This window comes from Nerophis ophidion, linkage group LG17 (genome assembly GCF_033978795.1).
Source record: "Nerophis ophidion isolate RoL-2023_Sa linkage group LG17, RoL_Noph_v1.0, whole genome shotgun sequence".
Lineage (NCBI taxonomy): Eukaryota > Metazoa > Chordata > Actinopteri > Syngnathiformes > Syngnathidae > Nerophis > Nerophis ophidion.
Genome location: NC_084627.1, coordinates 11,166,650 through 11,185,396, shown reverse-complemented (window position 1 = coordinate 11,185,396; position 18,747 = coordinate 11,166,650). Strand labels below are relative to the sequence as shown.

The 18,747-nt window shown below is 39.0% G+C and overlaps 1 protein-coding gene across 1 annotated transcript; it reads left to right on the top strand.

The window, feature by feature from the left end:
- The first annotated feature begins 1,647 nt into the window (after positions 1–1,647).
- On the top strand, positions 1,648–16,776 carry ugcg (UDP-glucose ceramide glucosyltransferase). The gene is made up of 10 exons (XM_061876250.1): positions 1,648–2,371; positions 7,542–7,686; positions 7,766–7,868; positions 8,679–8,780; positions 8,861–8,973; positions 15,399–15,577; positions 15,650–15,736; positions 15,821–15,928; positions 16,009–16,087; positions 16,157–16,776. The coding sequence occupies exons 1-10, from the start codon at positions 2,274–2,276 to the stop codon at positions 16,325–16,327; spliced, it is 1,185 nt and encodes a 394-aa protein (XP_061732234.1). The 5' UTR covers positions 1,648–2,273; the 3' UTR covers positions 16,328–16,776.
- The last annotated feature ends 1,971 nt before the right edge of the window (positions 16,777–18,747 follow it).

Below are 18,747 nucleotides of genomic sequence, written 5' to 3'. Positions count from 1 at the left end.
GGTCTTAACTCATTCTCTTTCTATGCCACATCAATGTGGAATGCACTCCCAACAGGTATAAAAGTAAGTGCATCTCTATATTCCTTCAAAACCGCTCTAAAACAACACCTCCAGGCAACTTCAACACTTTACTAATACCCTCCTCCATTCACATCCCATCTCCCCGGATTATAAACAACTCAAATGTACTTCTAATGTATATACTTTTTATTATGCTATCTGAACTCACTATGTTCTCTGCTGGCTGTACATATCCTACTAAATAAGACCTACACTGTTTCAATGTCCAATTGTTGATGACTGAAGTTCTGATATCAACCAAAGCTCCTCATCCCACCCCCCGGATTGTAAATATTGTAAATAATTCAATATATATGATGATTAACTTGTGTGATGACTGTATTATGTTGATAGTATATATTTGTAGCATGAATTGATTAACGTGGACCCCGACTTAAACAAGTTGAAAAACTTATTGGGGTGTTACCATTTAGTGGTCAATTCTAGGGAATATGTACTGTACTGTGCAATCTACTAATAAAAGTACCAATCAACTCAACAAAGTATTGAGCAAAGGCTTTGAATACTTTTGTGCATGTGATTTTTCTTTTGTTGTTTTAAATTACATTAATTAATTAACTTAATACATCTACAGACATTTTTGAATAAAAACGTTTTCATTATTGGGTATTGTGTGTAGAATTTTGAGGGGGGGGGGGGGAATGAATGTATTCGTTACATAACAAACTGTGGAAAAAGTTGCACTGTATTGCACAATAACAATTTACCTTTAGGAGCAGTTTGACTAAAAACTATTTGATATATAATTGGGGGTCCCCACTCCATCCCTCCATGAGTTTGGGGGTACTGGGCCCGGAAAATGTTGAAGATCCGGGTCCTATAATGCAGTGGTTCTCAACCTTTTTTCAGTGATGTACCCCCTGTGAACATTTTTTTAATTCAAGTACCCCCTAATCAGAGCAAAGCATTTTTGGTTGAAAAAATAAAATAAAGTAAAATACAGCACTATGTCATCAGTTTCCTTCCATCCATCCATTTTCTGCCGCTTTTTCCCTTTTGGATTCGCAGGGGGGTGCTGGTGCCTATCTCAGCTACAATTGGACGCAGGCGGGCTTTCTGATTTATTAAATTGTATAACAGTGCAAAATATTGCTCATTTGTAGTGGTCTTTCTTGAACTATTTGGAAAAAAAGATATAAAAATAACCAAAAACTTGGTAAAAAAAATAAACAAGTGATTCAATTATAAATAAAGATTTCTACACATAGAAGTAATCATCAAGTTAAAGTGCCCTCTTTTATGTAAGTATTATTCAATAAATATATTTATAAAGGAATTTTGAATTGTTGCTATTTTTAGAATATTAAAAAAAAAATCTCACGTACCCCTTGGCATACTTTCAAGTACCCCTCTTTGAGAACCACTGCTATAATATATACATTTAAGATCATAAATGAGCATGTAACACAAGATGAATGACTAAGACGAATAATTGCAAGGTGTTAGTCAAGAAGGAGGAAATAGCTGAATGAATAAGTCTTAAAAAAATCATGCGCACAGGAATGAGAAACCAAAAATGACGCAATACGTTCGCGCTGACGTCATCCTCGTCAGCCAGCCGGAAAAGATTGTGGTTATTCCAGTTCGAACATTTATGGTGAAACGTTATGCTTTCCACGCCACTTTATAAGTTACTGGACACGTTGTTATTTTTTATCACTCTTCCCCACCACCACCACCTTTAGTGGTGTGTACAAAATGACAGGATTAACAGGTTTGGTAGACTCGGTGACTTCCTGGTTAACAATTATTTTGAAAGTGGACGGAAGTAGGACAAGCACTCCTGCCTGCCGGGTCAGCTGAGTGACCGTCCGCCATTATTTTGAAAGTGGACGGAAGTAGGACAAGCAGTCCTGCCTGTCGGGTCAGCTGAGTGACCGTCCGCCATTATTTTGAAAGTGGACGGAAGTAGGACAAGCACTCCTGCCTGCCGGGTCAGCTGAGTGACCGTCCGCCGGTCTGCTGACTGTCAAACCGCGGAGGCTCCGTTCGGGCGGGGTGGGACTCTCTCCGCTGGTGGATCTCCCGAGCGGACTGCTGGGCGCCTCTTCGGGCTGGGGTTTGGTTGGCTTCTTCGGAGCCGAGCTCGTCGCACTTTTTCTGCCTTGGAGACTCCCGGTGTCCACTCTTCCCCTCCCGAGGCCGCTCGGCTGCTCAACACATTGGAGCCCGGCGGCCCCCAGCGGAGCGACATGGAGGTGTTGGAGGTCGTCATGCAGGCCCTGGCCGTGTTCGGCTTCTTGCTGTTCGTGGTGCTGTGGCTCATGCACCTCATGTCCGTCATTTACGTGTGAGTAGCCCGCTTTAGCCTAGCCTAGCCTAGCCTAGCCTAGCCTAGCCTAGCCTAGCCTAGCCTAGCCTAGCCTAGCCTAGCCTAGCCTAGCCTAGCCTAGCCGCTAACGAGACGCTTCCTGCTCTTCATTCGGACTTTGGAAAATAGTCCAAATATCAACATAGTCCAAACACAACCTCACCCTTTTAAACTTAACATTTTTATGTGTGAAACCCGTATTTCAAACTATCAGTAAGGGTGAATAGCGCTTATATTCAACGTAATCGCGATGTTTTGATTCAAACATGATGTGGAATATTACATTATTAATTAGGGATGCACCGAAATGAAAATTTGTGGCCGAAGCCGAAACTGAATAAAATTTAAACGGTTGGCCGAAGGCCGAATACCAAATACCGAATAATAAATGCAGTTTTTCACAACTTTTTATATTGCATAAATAGCCTAGAATACATTTTTAGACATGTTTTTCATCCATCCATCCATTTTCTACCGCTTATTCCCTTTTGTGGTCGCGGGCAAAACATTTTTAGTGAATATTGACCTTTTTTAATATTCGAGTAGCCTTTGCTTTTCAAAAAAAGCACAGTTTTTCCATTTATATTAGGCCTTCAAACAAAACATGCATTCCAAAAAAATAAAATAAAGTGCATTAAAGTGGATAAACCCACAACAAATGAATTATTGTCCTTTTGGCAAAAGTCTGCTTAGCCACAGTAGATATGCTAATAATGTAAACAGAAGGCTCAAGTAAATCTCAATTAAGTGTGTGCTTGTAACCTCATACACTTATACAGGTAGCCTACACAACAGGCTAATAATGTAAACAGAGGCCCCACTAAATCTCAATAAGTGTGTGCTTGTAACCTCATACACTTATACAGGTACACAACATATCCCAGGCCAGAACAGATTTGTCAATAACAGTACTTCAGAATAAAAAGAAAGAAACTAACTATGTATAAAACAATATAAATTTAACGCTGCACGTTGGTTGATTGCGTCACCGCGTCAAAAAATTGCGTCTTTGCGTCACACGCCACTATTCGGCCTTGTTTTTAACTCATTCCACCGAAGGCCGAATGTGGCTTTTTTTGCCATATTCGGCCAAATATATTCGGTTACCGATTAATCGGTGCATCCCTATTATTAATAATAATAAATAGGGTGAATAGCGCTTAAATTTGACTTAATTGCAATGTTTTTATTAAAACATATTGTGAATATTACATTATTAGTAATAATAAATACATAAATATTTGACCTAATTGCGATGTTTTGTTTCAAACATAATGTGAATATGACATTATTAATAATAATAAAATAACAGATAATAATAAATTGGGTGAATAGCGCTTAAATTTGACCTAATAATAGATATTCATAATAGATAGTCATACCAAAGACTATCAAAATGGGACCCATTACCTCCCTGCTTGGCACTCAGCATTAAGGTTTGGAATTGGGGGTTAAATCAACATAAATGATTCCCGGGCGTGGCACCGCTGCTGCTCACTGCTCCCCTCACCTCCCAGGGGGTGATCAAGGGTGATGGGTTAAATGCAGAGAATAATTTTGCCACATCTAGTATGTGTGTGACAATCATTGGTACTTTAACTTTAATAGTGATGTTTGGATTCAAACATAATGTGAATATTACATTATTAATAATAATAAATAGGGTGAATAGCGCTTAAATTTGACTTAATCGCAATGTTTTGATTTAAACATAATGTGACTATTACATTATTAATAATAATTAATAAATACATAATAATAAATAGGGTGAATAGCACTTAAATTGGACCTAATTGCGATGTTTTGATTCAAACATGATGTGAATATTACATTAATAATTATAACAAAAGAATAAGTAATAATGAATAGGGTGAATAGCGCTTACATTTGACCTAATAGTGATGTTTTGATTCAAACATAATGTGAATATTACATTAATAATAATAATTAATAATAATAAATAGGGTGAATGGCGCTTAAATTTGACATAATCGCGATGTTTTGAGTCAAACATAATGTGAATATTACATTGTTAATAATGTAAAATAAATATTTGATGTAATCGCGATGTTTTGATTCAAACATAACGTGAATATTACATTATTAATAGTAATAAATAAATTAATAATAATAAATAAGGTGAATAGCGCTTAAATTTGACATAATAGCGATGTTTTGATTCAAACATGATGTGAAAATTACATTATTAATAATAATAAAAGAATAAGTAATAACAAATAGGGTGAATTACACTTACATTTGACCTAATTGCAATGTTTTGATTCAAACATGATGTGAATATTACATTAATAATTATAATAAAATAATAAGTAATAATAAATAGGGTGACTAGCGCTTACATTTGACCTAATAGTGATGTTTTGATTCAAACAATGTGAATATTACATTAATAATAATAATTAATAATAATAAATAGGGTCAATAGCGCTTAAATTTGACCTAATCGCGATGTTTTGAGTCAAACATAATGTGAATATTACATTATTAATAATGTAAAATAAATATTTGATGTAATCGCGATGTTTTGATTCAAACATAATGTGAATATTACATTATTAATAGTAATAAATAAATGAATAATAATAAAAAGGGTGAATAGCGCTTAAATTTGACATAATAGCGATGTTTTGATTCAAACTTGATGTGAATATTACATTATTAATGATAATAAATGAGTAAGTAATAATAAATAGGGTGAATAGCGTTTAAATTGGACCTAATCGTGATGTTTTGATTCCAACATGATGTTAAGTATTACATTAATATTAATAGTTAATTTCATAGTATATGTTCCACAAGTATTTGTCCTAAAGGGATATATTTAACAACTATTACACAATATTAATTAAACAATAATTAAAAAAAACTCTCAGAAGAAAAACATTGTATTTCCTGGTCACGTGATGCTCCCATGCATCCCAGGCACCTTCACCTTCACAAGAAGAGGTCAGAGGTGAAGCAGCCTTTGGAAAATAGTCCAAATATCAACATAGTCATAACAAAACCTCACCGTTTTAAACTCAACATTTTTATATGTAGAACGCGTTATTTCAAACTATCGGTAAGGGTGATGTGAATATTACATTATTAATAATAATACACATTTGACCTAATCGCAATATTTTGTTTCAAACAATGTGAATATTACATTATTAATAATAATAAATAAATAAATAATAATACATAAGGTGAATAGTGCTTAAATTTGAACTAATCGCAATGTTTTGATTAAAGAATAATGTGAATATTACATTATTAATAATAATACAAGTTTGACCTAATCGCAATGTTTTGTTTCAAACAATGTGAATATTACATTATTAATAATAATAAATAAATAAATAATAATACATAAGGTGGATAGTGCTCAAATTTGAACTAATCGCAATGTTTTGATTCAAACATAATGTGAATATATTACATTATTAATAATAATAAATAAATAATAATAAATAGGGTAAAAAGCGCTTAAATTTGACCTATTTGCAATGTTTTGATTCAAACATGATATGAATATTACATTATTAATAATAATAAAATAATAAGTAATAATAAATAGGGTGAGTAGCGCTTACATTTTACCTAATAGTGATGTTTTGATTCAAACATAATGTGAATATTACATTATTATTAATAATTTATAATAATAAATAGGGTGAATAGCGCTTAAATTTGACTTAATCGCAATGTTTTGATTCAAACATACTGTGAATATTACATTATTAATGAAAATAAATTAATAAATAAATATTTGACCTAATCGCGATGTTTTGTTTCAAATATAATGTGAATATTACATTGTTAATAATAATAAATAAATAAATAGTTGACCTAATTGTGATGTTTTGTTTCAAACATAATGTGAATATTACATTGCTAATAATAATAAATAAATAAATAGTTGACCTAATTGTGATGTTTTGTTTCAAACATAATGTGAATATTACATTATTAATAATAATAATGAATAAATAAATATTTGACCTAATCGCGATGTTTTGATTAATCATAATGTGAATATTACATTATAATAATAATAAATATTTGAACTAATCACAATGTTTTGATTCGAACATAATGTGAATATTACCTTATTAATAATAATAAATAGGGTAAGTAGCGCTTAAATTTGACCTAATCGCGATGTTTTGATTCAAACATATTATGAATATTACATTATTAATAATAATAAAAGAATAAGTAATAATACATAGGGTGAATAGTGCTTACATTTGACCTAATGGTGATGTTTTGATTCAAACATAATGTGAATATTACATTATTGCTAATAATTAATAATAATAAATAGGATGAATAGCACTTAAATTTGACCTAATCGCGATGTTTAGATTTAAACATAATGTGAATATTACATTATTAATAATATTAAATACATATTTGACCTAATTGCGATGTTTAGATTCAAACATAATGTGAATATTACATTATTAATAATATTAAATACATATTTGACCTAATTGCGATGTTTAGATTCAAACATAATGTGAATATTACATTATTAATAATATTAAATACATATTTGACCTAATTGCGATGTTTAGATTCAAACATAATGTGAATATTACATTATTAATAATAATAAATACATATTTGACCTAATTGCGATGTTTAGATTCAAACATAATGTGAATATTACATTATTAATAATATTAAATACATATTTGACCTAATTGCGATGTTTAGATTCAAACATAATGTGAATATTACATTATTAATAATATTAAATACATATTTGACCTAATTGCGATGTTTAGATTCAAACATAATGTGAATATTACATTATTAATAATATTAAATACATATTTGACCTAATTGCGATGTTTTGATTAATCATAATGTGAATATTACATTATTAATAATAATAAATAAATAAATAAATAACACATAGGGTGAATATCGCTTAAATTTGACATAATAGCGATGCTTTGATTCAAACATGATGTGAATATTACAATATTATTAATAGTTTATTTACAAGCAAATGTTCCACAAGTATTTGTTGTAAAGTGATATATTTAACGACTATTACACAATAATAAATGTCGCTCAGAAAAAGAAAGGTTGCCTTTCCTGGTCACGTGACGCCTCCGACCTCTGACCCCTGCAGGCGCCTTCACCTTCACAAGAAGAGGTCAGAGGTCAAGCAGCCCTTTGCGCAAATGGCGGGAGTCTCCCTGCTGAAGCCCTTGAAGGGCATGGACTCCAACCTCATCTCCAACCTGGAGACCTTCTTCATGCTGGATTACCCCAAGGTGAAAGAAGCCACGCCCCCCCCCCCCTCGACTTGACCCCGCCCTCCACGCTCACTCCAGTACTGTGTTTGTTCCGCAGTACGAAATCCTCATGTGCGTCCAGGACCAAGACGACCCGGCGGTGGACGTTTGTAAGAAGCTTTTAGGAAAGTATCCCAACGTGGACGCCCGACTATTCATCGGTAAGACCGCCTCCGTCGCCATGTCTTCTAATCGCGGCGCTAACCTCGCACAGGAGAGAGTTTGGACCCTTCTGATTAAAAGTATAGATGCCACCGTGTCCCGAGTCGTGATCTTATTCAGACCTACATAGAAGTTTTTTATTCCATGTCTCTATGACATTTCTAACAGAAGTTACATGCAGTTTTGTCGGTTTTAGTTCCTAGGGGGCGCTAAGCGCAATTTTGATTTTTGGGGTTTGGTTTTTTATTACCAAAAATTAAAATTGCGCGCTAGCTTCCCCTAGGAAGAGACAAAAAACAGACTGCGTGTAACTTCCGTTAGGAATGTCGTAGAGACATGAAACAAAAACCTCTATGTAGGTCTGACTTAGACCTACATTTCCAATGAAATACTTCTATACCGAAAATCAACAGGAAGTTGGCAAAACCTCCTTCAAGGTAAAGCTATACTATGCCAAGCGAAAGCCATTTATCAACAACATCCAGAAACGCCAATCTGTAATTTGACCCCCTTAACATGCTTCGAAACTCACCAAATTTTACACACACATCAGGACTGGTGAAAATTGCCATCCAATAAAAAAACAAATCCCAACAATGACAATTGGGTTCTAGCGCCCCCTAAGAAATTCTTGTTCGGCTCCCTAATATGGTGGGAAGAAATTCCTCACCGACGCGTGTGTCAAATTTGGTGTGCTTTGAGGCATGGTCAGTGGGTCAAAATACAGCGCATAGGCGAGTATCCGTGCGGAAGAAAGAAATTTGAGCTGTAATTTGACCCCCTTAAATCCGACATTGTGTCACCGGCAGGCGGGAAAAAGGTGGGAATCAACCCCAAGATAAACAACCTGATGCCGGGCTACGAAGGCGCCAAGTACGGGCTGGTGTGGATCTGCGACAGCGGCATCAGAGGTGGCTAACCTTCACCTTCACCTTCTTTGGCGACTGCTTGTGCTAATGCTAACGGATGCTAACTGCGTTTGTGTGCGCAGTGAAAGCGGACACGCTGACGGACATGACCAACCAGATGACGGAGAAGGTGGGCCTGGTCCACGGTCTGCCGTACGTCGCCGATCGCCAGGGCTTCGCTGCCACGCTGGAGCAGGTGAGGCTCAGTCAAAGTGCGACCCCGGGGCTTTTATTTTGCTCATTTTTTACATTGTAAAAATACTATTACAAAAAAAAAAACACTAAAAAGTTTAAGAAAAGATTAAACAGTGATGAGAAAAAGTTGCAATGTTGACTAATAACACAAAACTGCCATCTATTTTAATATTACAGTGATTTTTTTGGTGTACTATGGCTGTGCAATACAGTCTTTTTTTTAATATCTCCATATTTTTAGGCCATGTCACGATACACCATTTATACCGTATTTCCTCCAATTGCCGCCGGGTATACAGTATGCACCTGCCTAGAATTACTGCCGGGTCAAACTCATTGTGCACAATAATTAGCGCTTGCTTAGCATTACCGCCGGCTCAGGATTAACGCCGGGTCAAAGTCGTTTCGCAGAACATTAATTTTATTAGCGCATGTCTAGAATTTCCGCCGGGTCAAACTCGTTTCGCAAAATAATTAGCAAATGCTTAGAATTTCCGCCGGGTCAAACTCGTCACGTCACGAGTGACACGTCACCTGTCATCATTTTCAAAATGGAGGAGGCTGATATCAATAATTTGAAATCGCATAAAGGGAAGAAGATTAAGAGCTATTCAGTAGGATTTAAGGTCCAAGCTATTGAATATGCTAAAAAGAACAGTAAGCAGCTATGTTTTATTAATATACCGTAGCTGCGTGTGTCAAATATGAGACATTAAATGACTCCCGCTTCCTGGTGGTAGAGGGCGCTAGTGATCCTTCTTGCGACTACTCGGCTGCAGAAGTGAAGTGAAGTGAATGATATTTATATAGCGCTTTTCTCTAGTGACTCAAAGCGCTTTACATAGTGAAACCCAATATCAAAGTTACATTTAAACCAGTGTGGGTGGCACTGGGAGCAGGTGGGTAAAGTGTCTTGCCCAAGGACACAACGGCAGTGACTAGGATGGTGGAAGCGGGAATCGAACCTGCAACCCTCAAGTTGCTGGCACGGCCACTCTACCAACCGAGCTATACCGCCCCAGAAGAAGTGACAACAAGCAGCGATCGTTTATTTTTTCCTCTCGCTTGCACTTTTAACATGGAGGATTACATATCTAAAATAAAACAGTTTTCTTAACTGGACTTTTAATCGAAGCAGGAGGTAATAAAGGAAGATCTCCATCGAGACAGAGAGACTTTTAAAACTGAAGAAAGATAAGCAAGACTTCTATAAACAAGTTATCGATGATTTTGACCAGAAGGAGCTGCACATGGACTTCATTTATAAGTAAAGGTAAGAGCATAATAACGTTTTTTTTATTAAATGTGCTTTTCATGATGGTATCCTTACATCACACTCAAATTTATAAGCGCAGGCCTAAATTTACCGCATGCCTCAGGTAAGCGCCGGAGTGAGAAGAGGTTTTAAATTAATTAGCACCCCGGCGGCAATTCAAGGAAATACGGTATCTCCATATTCTGTCTTAGCCTTGATGCATATAATCACAGCAGTATGAGGATTCTATGTGTCTACATTCAAACATTCTTCTTCATACTGCATTAATATATGCTACTTTTGAACTTTCATTTAGAGAGAGAAATCACAACTAAAAGTGTATTTATTAAACAGTTATGAAGCAGTGGCACAAACATTCATGTCATTTCCAAAACAGAAAGTGCAAGATTGTCAGAGACATTTTAAAACAAGCTATTAGTGCACTTTTGTGCATGATGTCACTAAGATGACATATCAAAACAACACTAAATTAAAGTGCGCTTTCTGTACAGAACGCCACTACAATAGTTTAAAACAAATAAAGTGCACTTTTGTGCATGATGTCACGCAAGATATTTTAACAACTGTCAAATAAAAATGAGCTGCATATTAGGAAATCAAATAGTGTATGTCCTTCCTGCGGACGTTATCTCCTGTTGTCGACTATTTATTTCATACGGCGTTGATGTGCAAATGGTTGCTTCGGCATTTTGTTGGTGTGGCACCGAACTGAGATGTTGACATGGGGAGTTTCAAGAACTCTGCATTCTGTAGCAGGTGACTTTTCAAATGATGCTACATATTAGCAGTAATGCTACTTTTGGTAGCAATGCTTTTGCCGCACACTTGAGAAATTACGGTTGTCTTTTCGACATTCCCGCTTGAAGCCGAACCACCGCCAGACGATGGACCCCCTGCTGTTCTTCTTGGGAATTCATTATTTCTTCATTTGTTACCAGATTGGCACCTTCTCTCTCTCGTATTACCACTCGCACCACAGCTAACGTTACCCATGCTGCTACTTCTCTAATCCGCGAGGGCGTATACGTATGTGACGTATGTTGTGACAGTATGTGACGTATGTTGTGACAGTATGTGACGTATGTTGTGACAGTATGTGACGTATGTTGTGACAGTATGTGACGTATGTTGTGACAGTATGTGACGTATGTTGTGACAGTATGTGACGTATGTTGTGACAGTATGTGACGTATGTTGTGACAGTATGTGACGTGTGTTGTGACAGTATGTGACGTATGTTGTGACAGTATGTGACGTATGTTGTGACAGTATGTGACGTATGTTGTGACAGTATGTGACGTATGTTGTGACAGTATGTGACGTATGTTGTGACAGTATGTGACGTATGTTGTGACAGTATGTGACGTATGTTGTGACAGTATGTGACGTATGTTGTGACAGTATGTGACGTATGTTGTGACAGTATGTGACGTATGTTGTGACAGTATGTGACGTATGTTGTGACAGTATGTGACGTATGTTGTGACAGTATGTGACGTATGTTGTGACAGTATGTGACGTGTGTTGTGACAGTATGTGACGTGTGTTGTGACAGTATGTGACGTGTGTTGTGACAGTATGTGACGTGTGTTGTGACAGTATGTGACGTGTGTTGTGACAGTATGTGACGTGTGTTGTGACAGTATGTGACGTGTGTTGTGACAGTATGTGACGTATGTTGTGACAGTATGTGACGTATGTTGTGACAGTATGTGACGTATGTTGTGACAGTATGTGACGTATGTTGTGACAGTATGTGACGTGTGTTGTGACAGTATGTGACGTGTGTTGTGACAGTATGTGACGTGTGTTGTGACAGTATGTGACGTATGTTGTGACAGTATGTGACGTATGTTGTGACAGTATGTGACGTATGTTGTGACAGTATGTGACGTATGTTGTGACAGTATGTGACGTATGTTGTGACAGTATGTGACGTATGTTGTGACAGTATGTGACGTATGTTGTGACAGTATGTGACGTGTGTTGTGACAGTATGTGACGTGTGTTGTGACAGTATGTGACGTATGTTGTGACAGTATGTGACGTATGTTGTGACAGTATGTGACGTATGTTGTGACAGTATGTGACGTATGTTGTGACAGTATGTGACGTATGTTGTGACAGTATGTGACGTGTGTTGTGACAGTATGTGACGTGTGTTGTGACAGTATGTGACGTGTGTTGTGACAGTATGTGACGTGTGTTGTGACAGTATGTGACGTATGTTGTGACAGTATGTGACGTATGTTGTGACAGTATGTGACGTATGTTGTGACAGTATGTGACGTATGTTGTGACAGTATGTGACGTATGTTGTGACAGTATGTGACGTATGTTGTGACAGTATGTGACGTATGTTGTGACAGTATGTGACGTATGTTGTGACAGTATGTGACGTATGTTGTGACAGTATGTGACGTATGTTGTGACAGTATGTGACGTATGTTGTGACAGTATGTGACGTATGTTGTGACAGTATGTGACGTATGTTGTGACAGTATGTGACGTATGTTGTGACAGTATGTGACGTATGTTGTGACAGTATGTGACGTATGTTGTGACAGTATGTGACGTATGTTGTGACAGTATGTGACGTATGTTGTGACAGTATGTGACGTATGTTGTGACAGTATGTGACGTATGTTGTGACAGTATGTGACGTATGTTGTGACAGTATGTGACGTATGTTGTGACAGTATGTGACGTATGTTGTGACAGTATGTGACGTATGTTGTGACAGTATGTGACGTATGTTGTGACAGTATGTGACGTATGTTGTGACAGTATGTGACGTGTGTTGTGACAGTATGTGACGTATGTTGTGACAGTATGTGACGTATGTTGTGACAGTATGTGACGTATGTAAGAAGGTGCGCTTGTTTTAAGTCTCTGTGAGGAGGAGAGACAAGAAAGAGTGGGAAGAGCTTGTAGTGTAATGCCCGCAGCTAAAAGCAACTGCGTGAGAAGGTATACTCCAATATCACCATATAGTCATTTTCTATATCGCACAGAGACCAACCCGCGATATATCGAGTATATCGATATATCGCCCAGACCTATGGTTTATTACTAGATGCTATGTGTCAAAGTCAAGGGATGAATGATCTGAGGCCCCCGGGATTATATTTGATTAGTAGTAGAAGCGGCACACAGGCCACAGCTGCCTGCACACCCCAATAGTCCATCCATGTTGGTGCAAGGAATTTTCAAAATGGGGTCCCAGGGACCCCGTTTAGTCATAAAAATGGGGTCCCACACTACATTTTTGGAGTGCCACTTTTTTGTAAGCATTTTGAAAACAAATGATAAATGCATGCATTATCCTGTTATATCTCACATTTTGGGGTCGCGGGGGGCGCTGGCGCCTATCTCAGCTACAATCGGGCGGAAGGCGGGGTACACCCTGGACAAGTCGCCACCTCATCGCAGGGCCAACACAGATAGACAGACAACATTCACATTTTATATTGTGTTTTGGAAAAAAAGTTGTCATAAACGTTACCTAATTCATCCCCAAAAATGATACAAATGAAAAAAAACAAATGCTAATGCATATGTAAATGTATTCACTTGTAAACATTAATTTACTTTCTTCTTTCCTTCATGGATCTAAACTTTACTTTTTTCTATATTTTTACTGTAATATTTTCGGAATGTGTTCGTTCTATTTTTGGCCAAAGTGAGACAAAGGAAACAATCTGAAGTTGTCTTTATTTTGTAGTTTTAATGCAGTTAGAGAGTCACTTGGGGCTTCACGGTGGCAGAGGGGTTAGTGCGTCTGCCTCACAATACGAAGTTCCTGCAGTCCTGGGTTCAAATCCAGACTCGGGATCTTTCTGTGTGGAGTTTGCATGTTCTCCCCGTGACTGCGTGGGTTCCCTCCGGGTACTCCGGCTTCCTCCCACTTCCAAAGACATGCACCTGGGGATAGGTTGATTGGCAACACTAAATTGGCCCTAGTGTGTGAATGTTGTCTGTCTATCTGTGTTGGCCCTGCGATGAGGTGGCGACTTGTCCAGGGTGTACCCCGCCTTCCACCCGATTGTAGCTGAGATAGGCGCCAGCGCCCCCCCGCAAGCCCAAAAAGGGAATAAGCGGTAGAAAACGGATGGATGGATGGAGAGTCACTGAGCTCCAACATGCATTTTCAAGTGGCGGTCCAAGGGCCACTTCCTGTCCGCTCAACAACACCCAAATAGACTTGATGGAAGCATTTAGAACAGGGTTGCTCATACGTGCAGTACTCATGCCTCCCTGCGGGGGGCGAGAGCGAAGCAGAGGTGTCGCAATGAAGTAGAAGAAGACGGCACTATCCACCCCCAAAAATATCAAAGTAAATCACGAAAATTGGACATTTAACAGCGACTGTACGACAACGTATGAATTTATTAAAATTGCTGACACGGTGGTTTTTGTCCGTTTAACTTTGCCAATCAAAAGTGGTGAGTTAAATACATGTAGCGCTGAATTTGACCAGCAGAGGGCGGCAAAGCTGCACCTTAGGTATCATTGTCTTTAACTACGTGTGTGCAATGTTTGCTGTGTATCAACATTAAATCGGCTATGTTATGTACACAATATACTTTTATAATGTGAATTATATTTATATAGCGCTTTTTCTCTAGTGTCTCAAAGCGCTTTACATAGTGAAACCCAATATCTAAGTTACATTCAAACCAATGTGGGTGGCACTGGGAGCAGGTGGGTAAAGTGTCTTGCCCAAGGACACAACGGCAGTGACTAGGATGGCGGAAGCGGGAATCGAACCTGCAACCCTCAAGTTGCTGGCACAGCCACTCTACCAACCGAGCTAAACCGCCCCAAAATGTTATAATTTAAATTCTACAATCCTAAATAAAGGAAGCGGTGTAAAGAAATAAAACGGAGGAAGGAAAATAAATCAAAAGAAAAACTTCTGTTTCTTCATGCTGTTAACTATCTGTCTCGCCGCGCACGCTGGGAACGAGAAGTGAAGGCAGAATAATGAATCTTAAAGCTGATGTGTTGACTTTGTAAAGAAGTAAACATAGGTATAAAAAAAACATATTTTGTTTGTTTTGAAAATGATAAACATCCAAATGGCCTGCGCATGCTGTTATTTTTCCGTGGCAAACCTTTGAAGTAGCGTGGGCGTGGTCTGCTTGCAGGTCTACTTCGGCACGTCGCACCCGCGCTCTTACATCTCCGCCAACGTGATGGGCATCAAGTGCGTGACGGGCATGTCCTGCCTGATGAGGAAGGACGTCCTGGACCAGGCCGGCGGGCTGGTGGCGTTCGCGCAGTACATCGCGGAGGACTACTTTATGGCGAAGGCCATCGCCGACAGGTTAGCGTGCCGGCGTGGGGCCGTGTGGGCGGGGCCTTGGCGCTGACCTCCGTGTCCGTTGGCTCTCCTCAGAGGCTGGAAGTTCTCCATGGCGACGCAGGTGGCTCTGCAGAACTCCGGCTCGTACTCCATCGGCCAGTTCCAGTCACGCCTGATCAGGTGACCTGTCCTTTGCGCGGGGGCTGACCACGCCCACTTTGCCGCCGCCGACGACGCTGATGATGACGTTTTGGCATCTTGCAGGTGGACCAAGCTAAGGATTAACATGCTCCCTGGCACCGTGCTGGAACCCATCTCCGAGTGCTTCCTGGCCAGCCTCATCATTGGCTGGGCCGCGCATCACGTCTTCAGGTCAGTGGCCAATCACGCGCTCAGAAAAAGTGGGCGTGGCGAGCAGGAAGTGATGCAATAAGAGTGTCGCCTGTGTCCAGGTGGGACATGATGGTGTTCTTCATGTGTCACTGTCTGGCCTGGTTCTTGGCGGACTACGTCCAACTGACGGGCGTTCAGGTACCGACACCTTTGTTGGGCTCCGCCTCCGCCGCGGCCACGCCTCCAACTTGACTCTTTGATTGACAGGGCGGGCCGCCGAGCTTCACCAAGCTGGACTTTGCGGTGGCGTGGTTCATCAGGGAGTCCATGGCGGTGCAGATCTTCCTGTCGGCGCTGTGGGACCCGACCATCAGCTGGCGGACCGGCCGGTACCGGCTCCGCTGCGGCGGCACGGCTGAGGAGATCCTGGACGTCTAGTTGCCGCGGCGACGTCCCTCCACAGAGACTTTAACGTTTTTAAAGTATTTATGTTGAATTTCGGTGCTAACGTCAACCAGGCCTCGGCGGCCAATGAGAGCGCAGGAAGACACGGCGACGCGGGATGACGTCGCCAGAGCGGTCCAACGGGGAGCCCGCTTGCTCCCACGCTGTCAAACAGTGTTATGAGCGTGCACGTGACAAAAACAAAACAAAAACGCTTGCGCACGCCAGTGTTGTGTCCCAACATTTCAGCTAGCAAGCGCCAGATTAGCATAGCATTAGCTGTTAGCATAGCCACGGGGGGTTCGGTTGATGACGTCGCGTGACGTCGGATGAACCCGCCAGGTTGGCGTCCAATCAGACGTCCTTTCATGTCGCAGCTGGCCAATCACAGCGCAACGTTTTGTCAAAACGGAACAATAAAGTTTTGTCTTTTCAAAATGAAACTGGCTGCGACCGTCCTGAGGTGTCGAGAGAGACACTTTGCAGGCTGGAAGGCTGAGTGACGTCCATACTGGAAACTTACAGAATGTTTTTACTGCACAACATGCGACACATGCACAACTCTTTTTACATCACTTCCTTATAGCTCCCCAGAAGTCCCACAGTCTTAACACCTCTAGACATCTTATTAGCAGCATTGGCTGCTGTTATGCGAGAAATTGGGCCGCCATCTTGAAGTGGTGATGAGGAGCCGGCGAGCAGCCTAGACTGACAGTTGACAGGTAGAAAACAAAGATGGCGTTCAGCCTTTTCCTGCTCAAATGAGCGGACTGTTGACAATAGGAATCGGGGGATTACTTTTCACAAGTAAGATTTAACAATAACGTACTATTTGTTGTATTTTGTGAAAAGAATATGACCACAGAGTTGAGGAGCAAAGATCTTCAATAGTACTGAAATTGTAGCTGTTGGCAAACAAGATGACCGTAATTAATTACATTTAAAAATGTCATACTTGAATAAAAAATTAGGTATTATTTTGAATCCAGTGAAACAGATTGTTGGTTTTAGCTGATATAAAGACTTCAAGGTGTTTATATATGTTTATGTTTAATATTTGGCAGACACCACAGTGACATACATAAAAATACATATAAAACAATCACTGTAAACATAATTTAAGGGAAGAATTTAATAGAAAATATCAATACAAAGTGTTAAGACACAATATATCTCTGCTGCTGCAGCAACAGAAATACAGTCTGTAGGTCCCTAACATACATAGATATCTAATGTATTCGTGCATTGTTTATGTAGGATATAAGCATTTATATATAAGCTAATCATATTGTTCTTCAATATAAAAATAGCTGACCATGTTTTCCCTTCTCTAGGACTATTCCCAGTTTTGCTCTCGGACGTCTGGTCTCTTAGCAAAGGGGTCGGGAACCTTTTAGGCTGAGAGATCCACGAAAGCCAAATATTTTAAACCGTATTTCCGTGAGAGCCATATCATCATTTTTTAACAATGAATACAACTAAATGCGTGCATTTTTTAAGTAAGACCAACATTTTTAGAGTATAATAGGTCTTTAATTCATTTTAATAACATTGTTATTTTTTGAACAGGTGCGGTAGGAAACGGATGGATGGATTCAAATGCATATGAGAATGTTTTATATTTTGAACGGTATTTTTAACATCGTGATTACCGGCGGAATTATTCATTACTTATCGTGTTAAGCAATGTCAGCTAAGATTTATCTGAGAGCCAGATGCAGTCATCAAAAGAGCCACATCTGGCTCTAGAGCCAGAGGTTCCCTACCCCTGTCTTAGCATATAAGAATATTCTATTACTGTTAAGCAAACTATAAATAATAAAACATGTGTCCTTTATCATAGCTACATGTATGACAAAAAAAAGCGTGTGAAAATGAGTGGTATTCAGTGAGGTGAAATGGTTTAAATGCGCTGACAGTTCATTGCTTCTGACAAATGTATTGCACTGAGTGGAGCGGATCACCACTCCAAGATGGCGGCCCCGCGTCTCGTTAACGCCAGTAGGCAGTAGCGCTCCATGCTGCGCACACTTAGGCTTAGAACAGGGGTGGCCAAAGTGTGGCCCGGGGGCCATTTGCGGCTCACAGCTAATGTTTTACCGGCCCGCAGCACATCATTGTAAAAATACTGAAATATATATGTATATATATATATATATTTTTTTAAACATTAAAAAGTGGAATAAAAGAGCAAATAGGTGAAATGCAACGAGAAAAAGTTGCAGTGTTGACTCTAATAACACCATTTTTAAATTATTTCTCAAAAAATAATAATGAAAAAAAAATCAATGTTGCTATAAAGTATTGATTAATTTAAGGATAAAAAGGACATAAATGCAACAAACGTAAAAATATGAAAATTAGAAAAAAAATCATACTAATTATATACTAATACCAATTATATGAATTATCTC